Source organism: Centroberyx affinis, unplaced genomic scaffold (genome assembly GCF_046629955.1).
Source record: "Centroberyx affinis isolate AG114_WGS23_722 - 3 ecotype Tasmania unplaced genomic scaffold, CSIRO-AGI_Caff_v1 ptg006649l_1, whole genome shotgun sequence".
NCBI lineage: Eukaryota > Metazoa > Chordata > Actinopteri > Beryciformes > Berycidae > Centroberyx > Centroberyx affinis.
In genome coordinates, this window is record NW_027283374.1 from 47501 (window position 1) to 66339 (window position 18839).

At 45.3% G+C, this 18839-nt stretch overlaps 1 protein-coding gene across 1 annotated transcript in view; it reads right to left on the reverse strand.

Moving 5' to 3' along the window:
• Positions 1-18833, reverse strand: part of LOC139638910 (EARP-interacting protein homolog) — a 31519-nt gene extending 12686 nt beyond the window's left edge. The window contains exons 1-4 of the mRNA XM_071512940.1: positions 18717-18833; positions 16012-16168; positions 9638-9737; positions 4992-5128 (exon numbers count right to left, since the gene is read on the reverse strand). Of these exons, the coding sequence (XP_071369041.1) occupies positions 4992-5128; positions 9638-9737; positions 16012-16127 (353 nt within the window). The 5' untranslated portion in view covers positions 16128-16168; positions 18717-18833. The remainder of the gene's footprint in view (positions 1-4991; positions 5129-9637; positions 9738-16011; positions 16169-18716) is intronic.
• Positions 18834-18839: the final 6 nt, after the last annotated feature.

Consider the following 18839-nt stretch of genomic DNA (forward strand, 5'->3'; position numbering starts at 1 on the left):
CCTGACAGCTATTGCACAGCTCAGTGTGTGTGTGTGTGTGTGTGTGTGTGTGTGTGTGTTGCCCCTCATTGTGGACTGTTGATCCAAATGGGAATTCGGGGGAGATGCAGTGTGAGAACATCCCCGATGACAGGCATGTCTCACACACACACACACACACACACACACACACACACACACCACACACACACCACACACACACACACACACACACACACACACACACACACAGAGCTGTATGCCTAGTGGCTAGTGCTGCATGCCTGTTAGCTAGCCTAATATTATTCAAAGGCTCAAAGCACCCCAGTGAGCCAGGAATGACACACAGTTGGCACTCCACAAACTAACACAACACGGTTATTTCATTATTTCTCTACAAAGACATTTTGAAGTTCTTGACAGAATTGGTACTGCAGTACACATATAGATATGTTTTTCTTCGAGTAGGTTTTGAACATACAGGATGTACCGGGATTGAAGTTGTGCCTCTGGTATGTTTGGTTTGTAGGTGAGAGATTCTCTTTGTGCATACAACAACAATGTCATGGATGTTTGAACTTGAATTTGACTCTGAACCCTTCCAGGTTATAATTCACAAGGATTACTGCTCATGTCTCCCAGGCTGCGATAGTTGTATCTGACAGTGTGTGATTTACAGGGTTCCTTAACAATTTCCATTTCTTCATTCCATACTTTTTCCAGACTTTAATTTCTTGACTGATTTGAGTATTTTGGTCAGTGTTCAATATGACTGTCAACTAGACCACATCACTACATAGCTGAAGATTATTCTTAACAATATTAAATATCATTCAAATATGAATGGCAGTGGGTCTGCAGCTGTATAAAATGTGTAGTCATATTTATCGCGACTGAACAATATACGTTTTTTTTTTTCCTCCGAATTTTTATTAAATTCCTATATAATTCCTAAACTTTTCAACACCTGGAAATGATCACATTCTTTCGCCATGCTTTTCCAGACTTTCCCTGCTGGTACAGGAGCCTTGGATTATGAAATACTGTTCAGCAGGTTGATGTGACACATCCTAATATGAGCAACAAAAAAAATGCATTTATTACCATTACAGTCACCTCAATCATTTGCCTTCCGTTCACATTTGGCCCAGTTGGGAGCTCCGTGGCTTCCTCGGCTATCTATCTATATTATTGTTTGAGCTGTAAAATCGTATTCGTTACAGGCGCCGTATTCGCTGTAAAAATGTACTCTGTTTGGCACATATTGCACTTCAAGGCAAACCCCGCGAAGGCTGCCAAGCCGTTTTTTGATGACCTACGGCATAATTGAAACATGACCTTTCGAATGGCATTAATGATAGGGACCTTGCCTAAAAATCACAACAGCAAACTTGTGCAACAGGGAATAGGCTCTGAATAATGTAGAAGCAGAGGTACAATGAACGAGATGAGCCGAGAAGAAGTGAAAAAGTGTCAGGATTTTACATTTAACACTGCTTTCTGTCCCCAATATCGGAGCGGAGTATTTCATAATTTACATAATGTTGCATATTACATTAGTACAAAGTAGAACAGGATGCATATATGTTTCATAAGCAGTATTATCTCTGTATGTGTCTGGGAGACGGTGCGCTGTAGATAGTGTGCTGCTCTCCTGGGTGTTGGATAACTAACTAGCAGCCACTGTTGCTGCTGTGCTGCTCTCCCTCTGTCCTTATTTCTGACCAGGAGAGGAGGAGAGGAGAGGAGAGGAGAGGAGAGGAGAGGAGAGGAAAAAAGAGGAGACGAGACAAGGGAGAACAGGAAATGAACGGAGAAAAGAGGAGGAGAGGAGATGAGGGGAGAAAAGGAAAGGAAAGGGGAAAAGAGGATGGGAGAGGAGACGAGGGGAGGAAAGGAAAGGAGAAAAGAGGAGGGGAGGAGAAGAGGGGAGAAAAGGAAAGGAAAGGAGAAAAGACGAGGGGAGAGGAGACGAGGGGAGAAAAGGAAAGGAAAGGAGAAAAGAGGAGGGGAGGAGAAGAGGGGAGAAAAGGAAAGGAAAAAAAACGAGAGAGGAGAAGAGACGGGGAGGAAAGGATAGGAAAAGAAAGGAGAAGAAAGGGAAGAGGAGAGGAGAGGAGACAAGGGGAGGAAATGAAAGGAATGGAAAGGAAAGGAAAAGAAAGGAAAGGAGAAAAGATGAGACGACAGGAGGAAAGGAAAGGAAAGGAAAGGATAGGAGAGAAAAAGAGAGAGGGGCAATGTGTGTGTTTGCTTTGTGTATGTACTTTTATGTGTGCTTTTGTGTGTGTGTGTGTGTGTGTGTGTGTGTGTGTGTGTGAGAGGGGACACCTCAGAGGTCGTCTGAGGAGGCAGTGGAGCGTGCTGAGAGGCTGCCATCACACAGCTGCCACACCAACTGGACACACACACACACACACACACACACACACACACACACACACACACAGGCAGGCACACATACATGTGCAGGCATGCGCGCACACACACACACACACACACACAGACACACAAAAGCAGAAATATTAAGGCACACACACACAGCAAAGAGCAAACACAGGCAAGCACACAGTCACTTGTCACATGCAAGTCACTTACTCAAGCAGACACACACACACACACATACACATACAAAAATGACTCACCGCACTCATTCACACTTGCACGCTTTCCACTTGCAACCACTTCACACTTGCGCCTGGACACGGCCGCACACACACACACACACACACACACACACACACACACACACACACTCCATGTCCTTGGTGTCCCTGTGTCCGTGCTAAAACCTTGGATGTTGGGAAGATGTCTGCCGCAAATGAAGAAGAAAGCTACAGAGATAAGACGCACATTCATTCATTCATTTAATCGCTCCAGTGGACAAATGACAAGGAAACCATGGAAACCACAGACCTATCATTCACAATAAACACTAAAACTGTTATTTTTAACAACATTTTTTTTATATACACTATCTTTTCCCCCAGTAGAGACATAGTGGTAAATGAAAGGTGGGTAAACTATAAGACCTCCAGTCGGTGATTATCATAAACCAACCTGCAACATAAATATGAATCAATTATATTTTCTAGAAAAGCATTAATTTATCCCCTATCCTCATATAATTGTTAATTTATTCCCTAGGTTACATCAGTTTGATAATACTGACTATAATGTACGCTGTTAATTTACCTCATGAAAATTTATGTCAAGCTAAAATTTAGGTGGATTTGCCCTCCATTGCATCCCTGTTTCCCAGCTATCTACAGTATATATATATAGTAATATTTGTCCATGCTATAGTGGAAGACATTAAACCTGGTTAAAATCATTAACTCAAAACATTTCTCTGCATTTATGACGAATTTGATGCTTTTGGAGGGAAATGACAGCATGTCGCCCCCTCTACTGGCTACAGCTTTCCCTTAATTGTGTGTTTCTTTCTGCACATGATGATGTGAGGGATGAGGAGTTACCATCCCGGCTGCGCTCTCTGCTAACAAGCCCTCCGCTCCCACCTCCTCCCTCCCCTTTTTTTGCCGACGGCCAAAACCGGCACTGTTGCATCTTTCAAAATAGCACAGCGGGAGGAGAACGGCCAAAAAACGGAGCGTGCAGGAACTCTTTAATTTGTTATGGGGCTGACGGGGGGCGATATCAATGTTTCAGCTATCTTATCTGGGCCCATCGTACGCGTCTCGTAAATATATTCCCTCTCTCTCTCTCTCTCTCTCTCGGTCTCTCCCCGTCTCTCTCCCTCCTTCACCCCACCCCTCTCTCAATCTCTCCGGCACTTTGCTGTTATCACGCCGATCGATAGCGAGGTGATTATTATTCCTCTTGCAGAGCCCACACATACACACAGGCTGACCTCACTCATCACCCACCACACACACACACACACACACACACACAGACACACACACACACTTACATACACATACATGCACCGATACACACACAAGGCACGCACACGGACGCACGCACATACATGCACACACATATGCACAGATAGAGAGGTTGGAAGGTGAGTTGCCGATAACCTGCAGTTACAAGGTTAATGTGTGGTAGTACACATGCTCCATGTCAAGTAGGAGCATTAGCCCGCCACCGCCTCGCACTTTATCTTGTGCCGGAGAGAGGCACACTTCATTAGAATCACGGACGACATGAGGACCGCAAACAAACGTTACATAAGGAGACGACGGGAAATTCAGCGGGACGCCCTCTGCCAGTCGTCTCACTCGGCCATCGCGTTCTTCGGTGTTCCACAAAGAACGGTTTGCCTTGTCTCGCAGCGGCACTGACAAAAACACATCATGTCTGGACAAAAACATGACTAAGCTTGAGTTTTCAAATCCATTGGCCCTGCAGTTTACAATCACATCTGAATCAAATATCTCATAATAGCGATAAAGTGTGTTGATGAATAACGTTAAGGCTGGGTATTGTGAAGGATCTCACAATATAATTTGATTTCAGTACTATGGGTCATGACGCATGACACAATTCGCTTTGTTTAGATATGATTCAATAAATCAGACAGTATTGCAATTACATACAGTATATAACAGTGAATTTTGCGGTAAACTGATGCAAACAATACAGGGTGTTTCATTTACTATTGTGATACATGTGCATTACTGATATGGTTAAGGGGACAAATTGAGGCAAAAACTGTTTTTAATGTTTCAATGAATCTTGATTAATCAAATTAGATGCACATTTCTGTGTACAGCAGGGCACTGAAATATCTTGCAATAACATGTAAACTTACACACTGAAAATGCAGAACTCTTGAATACACACACTAGACTCAGTTCAGTCAGATTTAACCGGAGGCTGCTGGAAAACATCCGGCTGGTGTCTAGTCATGCATTCGTCTGTAAATGTGTAGCGTTACAACTGAATTTTAATACCAAATGGCAAAAGCTTACAGCGTACATTCCTATCGAGTTTTTATTTTTGGAATCCAAAATGTGTGCAGGACTGCGGGAGGCGTAGCTCACCTCATGGTGCGCAGGTCCCAGCCTCGTATGGCCGTGTCGTTCGCTGTGGCCAGCTGGCTGCAGTTGTGGTGGGGACTCCACTTGCCCGAGGTGAACTTCAGCTGACCTTTGCCCTCTAGGGTGGCGGTGCTGGAGACCTGGGGAGGACAGCCGATTAGGAGCACGAATTTCAGCAAATACTGGTAACAAGTTCATCCAATACAGTCAAAGGTGCATTCAATCAATATGTTAGTGTTTTTCTCGTCGTAATATCTTGCATATTGCTGTGACACTGCCAGCAGCAGATTCACTTCACACTGAAACGTGTATTTATTCTTGCAAACATAACTTTTTCTACATTCAGTGCAATAAATGTCCATTTTAACAAGTCATTTAGTCTTATTTGGTCTAAAAAGTGAAAAATTCTGGCAGAGAGGTAATTCCACTTATTTCCATTGCAGTTTCACTTGTTTCAAGACTTTTGTAGAAACAATCTCAAGAAACAATATCTTGACACAATGCAGAATGAAGCATATCAATTGACTATAATAACAATTGTAATGATAATTCATTCAAGAAAATCCTTGAATACTTAAAACAAGATTAAATGACCTATGAAAAGATGGCAAGTTTTGCAGTGCATGATCTGATGAAGTGATATGATTGAATAATAGGTGAGAATTGATTCCAGTTTTTACAAAAGTGACATTTGGTCTGAAAAGTGTTGTTTTCTAAGAAACTGCACCTGGTCTATAGCCTTTACTAACATGTTAATCTCTTGAGAATGAAGTCATGGTCTTCATAACTACAGCCACTGCTGCTCCAACATATGGATTAGTCGTTCCTTCTCTGTTCTGAATGCCTGACAGCACATGGGTATTATTGACAGGACCCATATGGCCAGAGCCTCCCCGTATGGAGACCTGGAGGCAGCGTGCACCTTTCTGCTCCGCATTCCGCTGCTCAGTCGATGTTAGACCGACTAACCCCTGCCTCACCTTGGTCCCATGGCAAGGATCTATACACTAGATCACTCACAGTTACTCATGGATCAACTGCTCAGAGCAGGAACGGCCCTCGGAGCTCCGAAGACCGATGACTGTTGAAAGCTGAATCGAAGTTGAAATGAGGGGCGATTTAGACCGGCTCAAACTCATTTAAATTAATTGTAACGTTTTAGGGATTTCAGCTCCGCAACATTTAACTGACAAAATGTCATCAAATCCCAAAAATGACAGCAGTTTAGCGGCTAAACTGTAACATTTTATGCTTTTCAAATGAGACGACATGCCTAGACACTGAATCTATATCCAACTCACTCCAGTCAAAACATTTTAAGGTTTTTTAATAACAGTTCTTCAGGCTACTTTAGATTAAAAATGGAATCAAATTAATTCAGCAGGCCAGCTTTCTAAATAACGATTATCTTTAAATAATCATCCCTACGACGCATCTACAAACAATTATAAAACACAGCATTACTACACCGCTTGATTTTTTCCCTCCTCTCTATCTGTTGTTTTTTTTTATTCTTATCTCTCTCCTTTTGTTCACCCCCCCCTCCCCTCCCCTTCTTTCTCTCTCTCTCTCGTCTCTGCCTGTTGGAGCAGAGATCATCGATCGGCCCGTCACCGCACACCTCCCTGGTACACTCTCATTATTTCAGCTAGAGAGGACAGAGGGAGGGAGAGCGGGAGGGAGAAACAGACAGACAGAGTGGGGAGGGAGGAGAGAGATTGAGGAAGAGAGAGCAGCAAAGGGGGTAAGAGGAGAGAGAACAAAGGTGGCGAAAAAAAAAAAAAAAAAGAGGAGAGAGGAATAGAAGAGCAGCCAGAGAGAGGTGGCAGATGGAGGGAGCCGAAATGAAATGAAATCAGATGAGGGGAGAGAAACGCGGTCGTGACCCCGATGTAAAAATCCATGGCTTTCTATAACTAACCCTAATGCAGTACATGTATGAAAGAAGCTGTACAAAACACTCTAGTATATTCCTGTAAAGTGACCCGTGTGTAAAATTCCCCGATATTCCCCCGACACCCGTGTGTAAAATTCCCCGATATTCCCCCGACTTCTCCGGAGAATTGATCGAATTCCCGGACTCCCGAGCTCTCAGAATTCCATGATGTTCCCTGATCGGTGGGACGGACGCAGTGGGACTCTCCCTCTCTCCGGCTGCACCGGTGTACGGAGCGGTGCGGTGGGCGAAGCCTGCGCTCCGTGCGTCCCGCGCTCCCAGCCTTATTAGTGCACTAACCAAATTAGGGGCCCTAACAAGGCAGCACACACAACACTGGGGGACGCTTTCATTTAGGACGCAACCGGCGCTAATGCAAAGCTATCTGTCAAATCGCCATGCATTTATGCTGTATCCAGACTGGACTCGGGAGGTGTGTGTGTGTGTGTGTGTGTGTGTGTGCGCGCGTGTGTGAACAGATGTGCAGGACAAGGTGTGTGGGTGTGCTGTGAGCCGGCGGAGATGTTCTCACTCAATTCCACCAGCGATTCTAATTGATGAGCCATGCACATGCAGAGACACACGCGCACACACACACACACACACACACAAATCCTCCTTCAAACAACGCACATTGGTACGCACACCCGCATGATCCTCTCTTATGCATGCATACACACACTCACGCAAACGCCCACACACACACACACTCAGACTCAGACACACACACACACACTAATCTAGGCCAGGCCCTTGAGAGAGAGACAAATCCATGCTGCAGCTGGACAAGGCTTGAGATGAACACATCAACCTCTGACGGATGGAGGGAACGGGAGAGAGGAGAGTGGGATGAAAGGAGGGAGGAGGGAGGAGGGAGGGAAGAGAAGATTAGCATTCTCATCAGCACTGGAGGAATTTGTCTCGGCTGCCAAGCTCTCTCTCCTCTCTTCCTTTCTCCCTCTCTCTCTCTGTCGCTCTCTCTCCCACCACCTCTCCCCCCTTTCCTTATCAAGCCCACTCTCTTTTCCCAATCTATATCTCTCTCTCCCTTTCTCGCTCCTAATCTCTGTCTCTCTCCCTCTCTCCAATCAGTCTGGCACTCCATCGCTCTCGCCCCGTCTCCTCTAAGCCCTCCTTGCTCTGTCTTTTCTCTCTCTCTTTTCCTCTCTCTCTCTATCCCTCTTTCTCCTCTCCCTCCATCTTCCCCATCTCATTATGCTACTTTTCCCCCCATTACTTTCTTTTTACTGGTCTCGCTCCCATTTTTCCAAATCTCTCTCTCTCTCTCTCTTTCTCACCATACAGTATTAAACAGCTGTGTGTCCTGGGTCGGTGTCAATGGAGAGGCTCAACACCCCCCCCCCCCTCCTCACTCAGCCTCACACCGGGGTCATGGCACATGGGTCACACACACACACACACGCAAAGAGACATGGAAATGGTCACAAGCATAATATGTACATGTATAAACACACAGTTACAGGCATGGAGCAAAAGCACACACACACATGCATTGCTCAGACTGAGTAAATAGCAAAGAGTGAGGTGAGCAAGTTGGTGAGTGTGTGTATGTGTGTGTGTGTGTGTGTGTGTGTGTGTGCACGCGCATTTATCCAAATTGAAATCTGCTGGACAGCAGTGATTTTTCAAAGGGTCAAATTACCATGGTCAGATTAACCCACGCATGCACAGACACGCACAGACACACACACACACACACACACACACACACACACACACGCACACCTGAGTCTAGTGGGTGTGTGACCTGGCTGCCCTTTGTGTGAATCCCTCGTTGAGAGCATGAATTACTAATGACTCACCTATAGTCTCCATCACTCATGGCTGCAACTAATGGAACAGCCTACACACACACACACACACACACACACACACACACACACACAGACAGGTGCATAGGCCGACACACCGCTACACTATTACTTATTACTCACACACATGCACACATGCTCGAGCCATTATCTTGAGTCTTTAAATACATAATGGGCATTTTAATTGCAAAGTCGGTGGGTTGGAGACAGGGGATTTACATTGAAGAGCCTCTTCACCTTGCATTAGGAAGGACGCAACTACGTGGGAACTGGCCAGAACTCCTCTAAAGCTTTCACTGTTCAAGAGTTACACACCGTTCTATTCATTTTTACTCCATTAAAGGCCATTATTGTTGTGTAGTTCTGCAGGAGACAGAACTGAATGTATTCAAAAATATTTTCAGCTCCACTTGAGATGGTGAGCATTCTCAGAGTGAAGAAGACATTCAAGAACTGTCCTCCGCACTTCCTGCATTTCACGTGAAACAAAATGTGTGACATTGATCATATTACTTCATGTATTAAGAAAAGACATACTTTGAAGGATTTATTTTTCCAAGTTATTAAAGAAGACTATTACTATTGCAGTAGGGGAGACTTGACCAGAATGATATTAAAGTAGCCAGAGCCTAAAACCTGCCCGGATACTGTGTGTGTGTGTGTGTGTGTGTGCGTGAGAGAGAGAGAGAGAGAATGAATGGTGGACACTTTCCTTCGCTGTTGTCGCAGAGGGAGGATGTGTGTGTGATAACACCAAGACGATACGGTGGTTATCAAATAATGAGTTAGCTATTGTGTGATATGGCTTGCGTGTCTGTGTATGTGTGTGGGGCACTGTGGTTTTCTGTGTGTGTGTGTGTGTGTGAGTGTGTGTGTCTTACCGTGGCCTGTGTGGAGCTCTCCTGCAGGTCCCAGAGTAGTGCGTGGTTATCAGCCAATGAAATCACGCGCTTGCCGTCCCCCATGGGCTCCCACAGCACGCTGTCAACACACAAACACACACACACACACACAGAAAACCACAGAGTCACAGTCAATTATAATATATATGACTGCCAAACATACATATATGCAAATCCACATATGCTGCAGACACAGGGGAATGGAGCCTGTTGTGAATAGGGAGTTGTTCAGATTTTAGACGACTGCTAAATACAGAACCATGAGTAACACCAGACTTACACTGATTCATAACATCTGCATGCACTCCCAAAGAAACTCTGGGACAAATCGCTCTGTTTTGCATCAACAAGGACATTCAAACAATTGCACAAGAGTTACAGACTACATTGGTATATTTTTGCAAGAATTAAACTGTCCATAGTTACTGACTCCTGGAGTTTGAATACAGCTACCTGTTGCTTGCCTGGTGATGCAGTACTTTGAAGGATAAATGCCAGCGATGGCTCGTGTACAGACAGCCCATCGAGTATCTGCTGATCAGTAGGACATTTCAGTGTAGTGAATGTGAAAATGATAGGGTAAACAGCAGGCCATTAAAGCTGCACTAGGCAAGATTTTTGTGTAATGATACACCTGTCCTATCAGCCTAAACCACAAAGTGGGCCTGCAACAGAGAAAATTGTTCCATCCCCCGTAATTGAGAAGGCACAGATTTGCCCCATTTGCCCAAATACTTGGGTGTGGACGCTGGCAGGAAAACTTCTTCACACACAAGAAGTGACAAATCAAAACTTGCACTCAATACTGGCGAATCCAGCATCCCAATTCTGTCAATCCAGTTTTCAGACACAGCAGTGGGATATAGGGTTGCCTCACTGGTATTAAATAAGTGGTAGCTTTTATTGCATGCTTAGCTTTTATTCCTAACTGCATACTTCTTTCTGCAGAGTATTGATTCCTCACTGCATGCTTCTTAGAGATCTGATTCTTCACTGTGTTCTAGTTAAAGTGTTCATTTTATGCTGAAGCCCTATGGGACCTGTCCTAGCAGGCCGGAACCCCAAATTGTTGTTTCATTACCTCTGCCATGGAGGTTATGTTTTCGCCCCAATTAGTTGGTTTGTTTACCTTTCTGTCAGCAGGATATCTCCAGAACTTATGAATGGATTTCCATTCGATGTGGTGGACAGATAGGCCTTGGGCCAAAGAACAATTTAGTAGATTTTGGTGGTGATCCGGATCTGGGATTTCCGGCATTATTGTTTTTTAGCCTTAACTATGAAACTAATGGAAATAGAGATTTGATTCCAAATCCAGAGGGAATGTTTGCAGGGTCAAGAAATCAGTTGGTGTTGGCGGAGGTTTGCATGTGCCTTCTTGTAATTCCTATGGTATTGATTGGTTCATGTGCCAGTCGTACAATTTTTTTTTCTCAGCTTGGCCATGGATAAGTTTACCAAGTAAAGATTGAAGGACACAACTACATGCAATGAGGAGAAGGAGACTACCCAAGAGAAGCAGCAGTACTTTTAAGTACTGAGTCCTGTCTACTTTAAAAGCAGTGCAGTCACAGACCCAGCAATAATCTATATGTAACCTCGCCCTGAAAAAGCTGCTACATGCTTATGAAGGTTTTGATTCAGCATGACGTTTCTGCTTAAGCAAAAAATTCTGTGTGTAATCTAGGTTTAAGGGTGTAAAATGCCACTGAGGTGCAGACTTTGGGCCGGGCTCGGATTTCTGAGCCCAATCAAAGCTGTGAAGCTGCTGTCATTAGAGGTTTACAAAATGATGCCATTTGTTTAAGGAGTTCATCAATTAGACAACTCCATTTCCTCGGACTCATTTGTCAACCTGAAGCGGCAGCAACAAAGCCAGTGTGTGCGTTTGAGTGAGAGAGCCTGTATTATAGAAGGGGAGCGTGTTCGCACGAGATAAAAAAGAAATGACAGAGGAAGGGAAGGAAGACAAAGTTAAAGTTTGCCTTTGGATTTTTATTTAAGTTTCCAATATGCATACTCATATTGGAAAAGGTGGAGAGGGGAGACGGAGAGGGAGGGAGGGAGGGAGGGAGGCGGAGGAGGAGAGGAGAGGAGAGGAGAGGAGAGGAGAGGTGTTTATAAGGGCTGTAAATTCATGGTTGCTGAGGGACAGCTTTTACTGCCCTCCTGAGGAGGAGGAAGTCATGGGCTTGGGACGTATAGGCAGACACACACACACACACACACACACACACACACACACACACACACACCGAGACACACACACACACATGCCTTGGTGGGATACCTCACTGCAGCTTATAGACCTTAGAGATGGAGACTGCAGCATATCATCTCTCTCTCTCTCTCTCTCTCTCTTTCTGTGTCTCTCTTTCTCTCCGTCTCTCTCTCTTTCTCTCCCTCACTCTCTCTCTCTCTCTCTCAGATCCGCAGGACCAATTAAAATATATTCACCACTTTGGGATTTACACACCTTATGCTTCCCAATAGTATCAATTAATTCATGCAATAGAGCGAGGGAGAGCGCGAGAGAGAGAGAGAGAGAGAGAGAGAGAGAGATGTACAGTATCTCTTTCTCTTATTGCCTTGCCTCTCGCTTATTAAAGAATGTAAGTTATGTGCATTTGACCTTGAGCTCCGCAACAAGCTGGCACAGTGGCTATTGGAACGGTATGTAAATATTGTCTGGGAGAGCTGTGGAGGTTTTACAGCCCCATATATCTCAGTCTGGGAGAGAGATGCACTCCTCTCTCTCTCTCTCCATCTCTCTCTCTCTCTCTGTCTCTCTCTCTCTCCCCCATCACATTGTTTCCCTGCCGCTGTGCTTTGCATCCATATGAGTTTAATCCCAGCCCCTCATATACAACGCCTGAGTGTGTGTGTGTGTGTGTAAGAGCAAGACAATGTCAGAGTGAGAGCGTGCATATGCGTGTGTGTGTGTGTGTGTGTGTGTGTGTGTGTGTGTGTTGAAGGGGACCAGGTTTTTTCGCTTTTCTGGGGAAATTAAATGGAAAGTGGTATTTTGGGTATTTTGGGTGTATGCGTGATGTACATTGTGTGTGTGTGTGTGTGTGTGTGTGCATGCTTGCTTACAGTACATGTGTTCAGCGTGGCGTTTGAATCACCTGCGAGTGTGTTAATGTGTCCAATCTATGGGGTGTTTGGAGAGGAGGGGTCTCAGAGACTCCGGCTATCGACTGACACCCTCCACCACACACACACACACACACACACACACAAATACCCTAATACACAGGGCTGTTTGTCCGCATGAAGGCCCACCAGTGGGGTCCAATTGATTGGGCCGTGGGGACTCTCACAGCGAAAATCACACTTGGTGATCACCAAGATATAGGCCTACACACACACAATTTTGTACGACCAGGCATACATATACACACACACACACACACACACACACACACACACAGACAAAAAAAACAAAATTATCTACGGGATAAAGGGAGACTAGAAGAGTGCAGACATGTGTACAGTCAAACTTTCACTCACTGCCTTTCACTCAAAACGATCACAGATGATTGCATTCATGTGGGTGCAGGCACACACACACACTCACACACACACACACACACACACACACACACCCCCTACCCCCTCCTGTCACACCCCACTTTAGAAAATCAACCTTGTTGCCTTCTGCGCTTTACCGTTCCCTCCTAGGGCCCTGATTGGCTCAAATGGCTCAATGGGAATCGATTCGCTCGACTGGTGCGGCTCCCAATCGAAACCAAGCGCGAGAAGAAGAAGAAAAAACACAGCTGTGGCACACACACACACACACACACACACACTCGCAGACAAAAAAGCTTTGTTTAGCCCTATTTTTTGGGTCTATTTTGCCGATATTTCCATTCAAGGCACGCTTCACAACGGGGCAGTAGCTCAAATGTTTGCCCACCCAAACAATGAGGGGATTTGGAGGAAGGAGAGAGCGGTATTTTTAGTGGTAGTGGAGGGACAACAGCAGCCAGGCACACCGACCGCCAAACAGACAACACATGAAGGATACAGGCTGCATACAGGCAGGCATGCTACAGCGGGCACACACACACACACACACACACACACACACACACACACACACACACACAAAACACATGCCTCATAAGAATACAAACTCCTTCCTCTGTCTCTTTACTCTTTTTCTCTGCTTACACACACAAACATGAACACGGGCGAACACACATAAACACACACACACACCCTGACTGGTGCAAGCTGCCAGTATTGTCAGAGTGAGTGGGGGTAAGCTTCCGTGTGTGTGTGTGTGTGTGTGTATGTGTGTGTGTGTGTGTGTGTGTGTCATGGAGAGATGGAGGAGGTGGGCAGCAGACCAAAGCCATCCATCTAGGGGAGCCAATAGTGCACAGCATAGGCTACAGGCTTCACAGCACCAAATGCACACACTCTCTCACACACACATACACACCCACCACACACACACACACATACACACCCACCACACACACACACGCACACACAGTGTGGTGCCCTTGTGAGGGTTACAGCTCTCAGGGTGTTAAGACGGTGGAGCCCAGAGCCATCAATCTTTACCCAGCAGCCCTGCCTGACCTGCCCTCTGACACACACACACACACACACACACACACACACACACGCCTACAAAACCTTCCTCTCTAACAAACGTGAAAAAAATACAGCCTATATGTGGTTGCCCAAATGCATTCTCTCACTTATTCGTAAGCTTCTCTCTCTCTCTTTCTCTCTCCATCTCTCTCTCCCCCTCTCCATCTTTATCTCTCTCTCGCAGACACCTGCTACAGTATGCATCACGCTAACTGACTGCCGCCTCTAAAAATGATAGCAATCATGAGACAGCCGATGAACAGCGGGCTAAAAAGGGGGAATGACCATTGATTTCCATTCCCATAGGCAGTGAGTTATGGCGAAGCATTGTGCACAGCAGCTCGGGCTATAAGACAAAGGCCCGGGCCGTGACTACAATCTGAGATATGTGGGCCAGTCAATAATAAAAAAAAAAAAACATTCATATGGAGGAAAGAGGGGGAGAGACAAGGAGAGATAAGCAAAAGATGGAGAGGGGGAGATGGAGCGATGTGGGGATAACGGCGGGAGAGAGAGAGATGGTGATAGATGAGGATGGGGGAGAGAAGAGAAGAGAGGAGGAGAGAAGAGAAGAGGAGAGGAGAGAAGAGGTGCGCACCAGAGAGGAAAACGTTACACAGCGCTGCCACAGAGAGAATGATGAGCCTTCTTAGACAAATATCGACGTACAATCAGTCTTAAACTAACAATTCCACTCCTGTAATATTCTGGCTTTCCTCTAAGACGTTTACACCGGTGTGTGGAACGCAGTGGTGTGTCCCAGTTCTTCCTCCAACTCTGGTTTCATCGCTCATTGTGGTTTCTAAACGGCTCTCATTTAAATACCAATCTCATGATAGAAAGACCTCACTGTACTGAAATTGGCCTTGGCTTGTTTGTTCGCTTCTCACAGCAGGGGGCTACCACTGCTGAATGAATGGAGGGGAAACGGTTTGCACATATTGAAAAATACACTTGCTCTATATGTGATGTATGTACACACAAGCAAACTTCATTTATGAGGGCAAACAGTGCAGAAAGTGCAGAATTCTATAGCGCATACATCACTCTTCTATACCTGGGCGCTATCAAACTTCATCACAGTTTACAGTACTTGAGAACATCCTTTTCTACCAATCGTGTCTGTAACAAAATGAAAGTGGAGTGGCACTGTACTGAATCTGTACTTGTTTTTACAGCAGTTTGGTTTTGGATAGCTTCAAGTGGTAAAATGACAGAAAAAGGATGGGAGAGGGATGGGAAGAGTCCAACAGGCCTCCTAAACTTAGTTTAGCCACTTTTTTATTTGCAGAATACAGTTTATGTACCTTTTCAGTCTGCCATAATTCTTTGTGATATGACATTCAGAATATGCTGTAAATACATCGATGCAAGTTAAGGTGGCTGTTTGCCTTAAGATGATCACCGACTGGAGATCACAGCTTACCCACCGCTCTATTTACCACTGTGTCACTGGTGGGAAGATAGATTCAACCCACTGAGCCATGAGGACGCCTCTTGAATTTATTATGTATGAACCTAAAAGCTAGGTTTGTTGTTTACTTGGACCCCCATTAGTTATTTCCAGGGAAACAGCTATTCTTCGCATAAACATTAGCAATACTACATCCTACAGATATGCCGAGTACAAACAAGACCAAACAAACCTGCACACTACCTACGGATCACAATACAGTAATAATTGCTCTTGCATCCATAACTCTTAGTTTGCCCAAACGCTCGCGTTCCCCGGCAACACCTACCAGGCAGCGTTGCCGTGGGCGCTGTTGTCAAGGTGACAGAGCAGCTCCAGGGTTTGGGGGTTGTGGGCGGAGTCGTCCGGGGACTCGTGGCTTCCCGTCTCCCAATCACAGGGCATCCGCCACACCGCCGCACAGGACACCACCCTGCTGTCACTGGCTGCAGGGGGGGAACGACACACACACACACACACACACACACACACACACACACATACAGACAAATACACACAACGTTATAGTACAGAGTGGCTGTGGGTATGTGTGTGTGTGTGTGTGTATGTGTGGTGGACAGGCGCTAATGCTGTGACGTGGCGTACGATTTCCTCCAAATCTACATCACACAAATGAGTTATTTTGGCACATTCACACTCCTTAGAGCCAGAGCAGCTAATTGGAACCAGTGGAGTAAATATAGAATTGATACAGTAATTGGACTAAAAGTTTGAGGCTGCAGGGCAAAACCAATCACCGAGAGAGAGAGGAAGAGAGAGAGAGAGAGAGAGAGAGAGAGAGAGAGAGAGAGAGAGAGAGAGAGAGAGAGAGAGTAAACAGAGAGAGAGCAAGAGAGTATAATTTCTTTTTGGTGTAGATATTGACAGTGTGTGGGCAGGCGTTGGGCTATGAAACGCTGGCGTTAGGCCTATTTGTCAAATTAAAAAGCAACGTGGTGCGAGTCCGCAGGCTCTTGAGTGGTTTTAGACAAGCCTGCACTTGGAGTAAGTGGGCAAGCAATCATCTTGAACAAAAGCCTTTTCTTGCTCACATATCTGGGTGCCAGTGGGAGGCAGTATGGAAACAGTGCCTGAATGCGTATATATACTTGTGTATGTGTGTGTTTGTGTGTGTGTGCGTGAGTGTGTGTGCGCGCATAGCAATGTGTGCTGGGTTGTCTGAGCTTGAGCCCGGTCCAGTGTGGCTGTCATCCTGTGAACTGAAGCATGTAGAACTCAGCGGAGAGAGAGAGAGAGAGAGAGAGAGAGAGAGAGAGAGAGAGAGAGAGAGAGAGAGAGAGAGAGAGAGAGAGAGAGAGAGAGAGAGAGAGAGAGAGAGAGAGACTACACCCTGTCCCGCTAGTATCTGCTACCCCTAGAGGCCTACTCTGCACTCTGCGTCAACCTCCCCCACTCGATGACTCTGCCCCCATCTGTCATGGCTGTCTGCTCCTATGTGACACAACTTCCCTCTCTCTCTCACACACACACACACACACACACACACACACACACACACACACACACACACACACACACACACAGAGGAGTGGTACATCGCCATTCTGAAATCAGGAGGCGGCCATACTGTATACATGCCACACAACGGCCTGAGACTGAGCCTTGGCCATTAGTCTTCATGATAATTAACACTTTTCATCTGCACTCATTACTCAAAATCCGCACTCATTTCTCAAAAAAAAAGCAATACATTACTCATGACTAATTTCAAAAGTAATGCCATTACTTATTACTTTTTGGTCACTGGGAGCACTAATTTGCTACACATTATATCACTTTTCTATTATACCTCCAAAATTGCAGATTGCATCTTCTCTTATTACCTTAAAAGCCATTGGGATGACTCTGTTACCTCTCCTGTGAATGAACAGGGAAAGCCCATAGCGATGATGTCCAATGTTCCTGTCATCCTTTTGCTCGATAAAATAAAAGTACTGGGAATACTTCCAACCGGAGAAAGAATTGTGTGTATGGATTTGGCCAAGGGTGTCCGGATTTGGCTACTCTTATGCTAGCTGCTAAAACAGCATCCCCCAACTAAAATTGAAATTTCATATTTTTTCCCTTTTTCCAATCTTAGATAATTTTTTGTAATAGACTATTCTTTTGGACATTTACTTGCCTTGTGACTGGTGACTGTTAGCGTGAGATAATGGTGTGCTAGCTTCAGTGGATATGCTAGCATGTGAGCAGGGATGTAACGTAACAATGACCAAATCCAGACACCCTCGGTCAGATATACACATGGGCACATGGGCTTTAATATGGCTGATGCTTGCCGGGCTTGAACCTGAGTCTTCTGGTTGAACTACGGTCTCTAAATCACCCAAAATACTGTCATAATGTCAAAAAAGCTGGACTCCCACTCATGACATCACTGATTAGAGTTTGATTTCTCCTTTATCAAACTTTGAAGATGACTTGTTCATGTCCACCAATCTCAACTGAACTGACCAAGATCAAGGGAAACAGGTTTTCAGGTTTTTTTTTTTTCAATGTATTTCTGATTCTGTGGCTTTATAATGCAGTGAACCCAATATCGGGTGTCAAGTTGTATGATGAGGTGAAAACACTGATAGGGTGATGCGCCCTTAAAGGGACTTTCTCCTCTCAGACAGTGACCTTGCGGCTGCTGCTATCCCTCATGTGGGTCATCATGTCCACACATTAGTATTGATTCTATCAGGGTCTGAACATGACTGCTAACACAGCTGCTACCGCTGGACCAGCGGGGAGAGACTGGCTATCGATCACCTGTTAAAGAACTGATTAAACGGTAAGTCTGACATTCTCCACAGAAGTGCATGAGGTAATTAGACAAGAGAGAGACAGACAATCCGACTGGCAGAGGAACTAAAAGAAGACCTATATGAATTGAAAAGAAAGAATGTGTGGGAGAAATGCATAAAGAGGCAGTAGAGAGAGAGAGAGAGAGAGAGAGAGAGAGAAGGGAGCAGTGGAGGGAAAACTCACTTTTGTTATAGCAGGTGGTAAGCACAGCCTTATCCGCAGGACTGGCGCCAATGTGCCATATCTCCCCAGCTTGGTGCAGGAGGACGTTCTTATTAATGATGTTATTCTCATCATCAAAGTCAA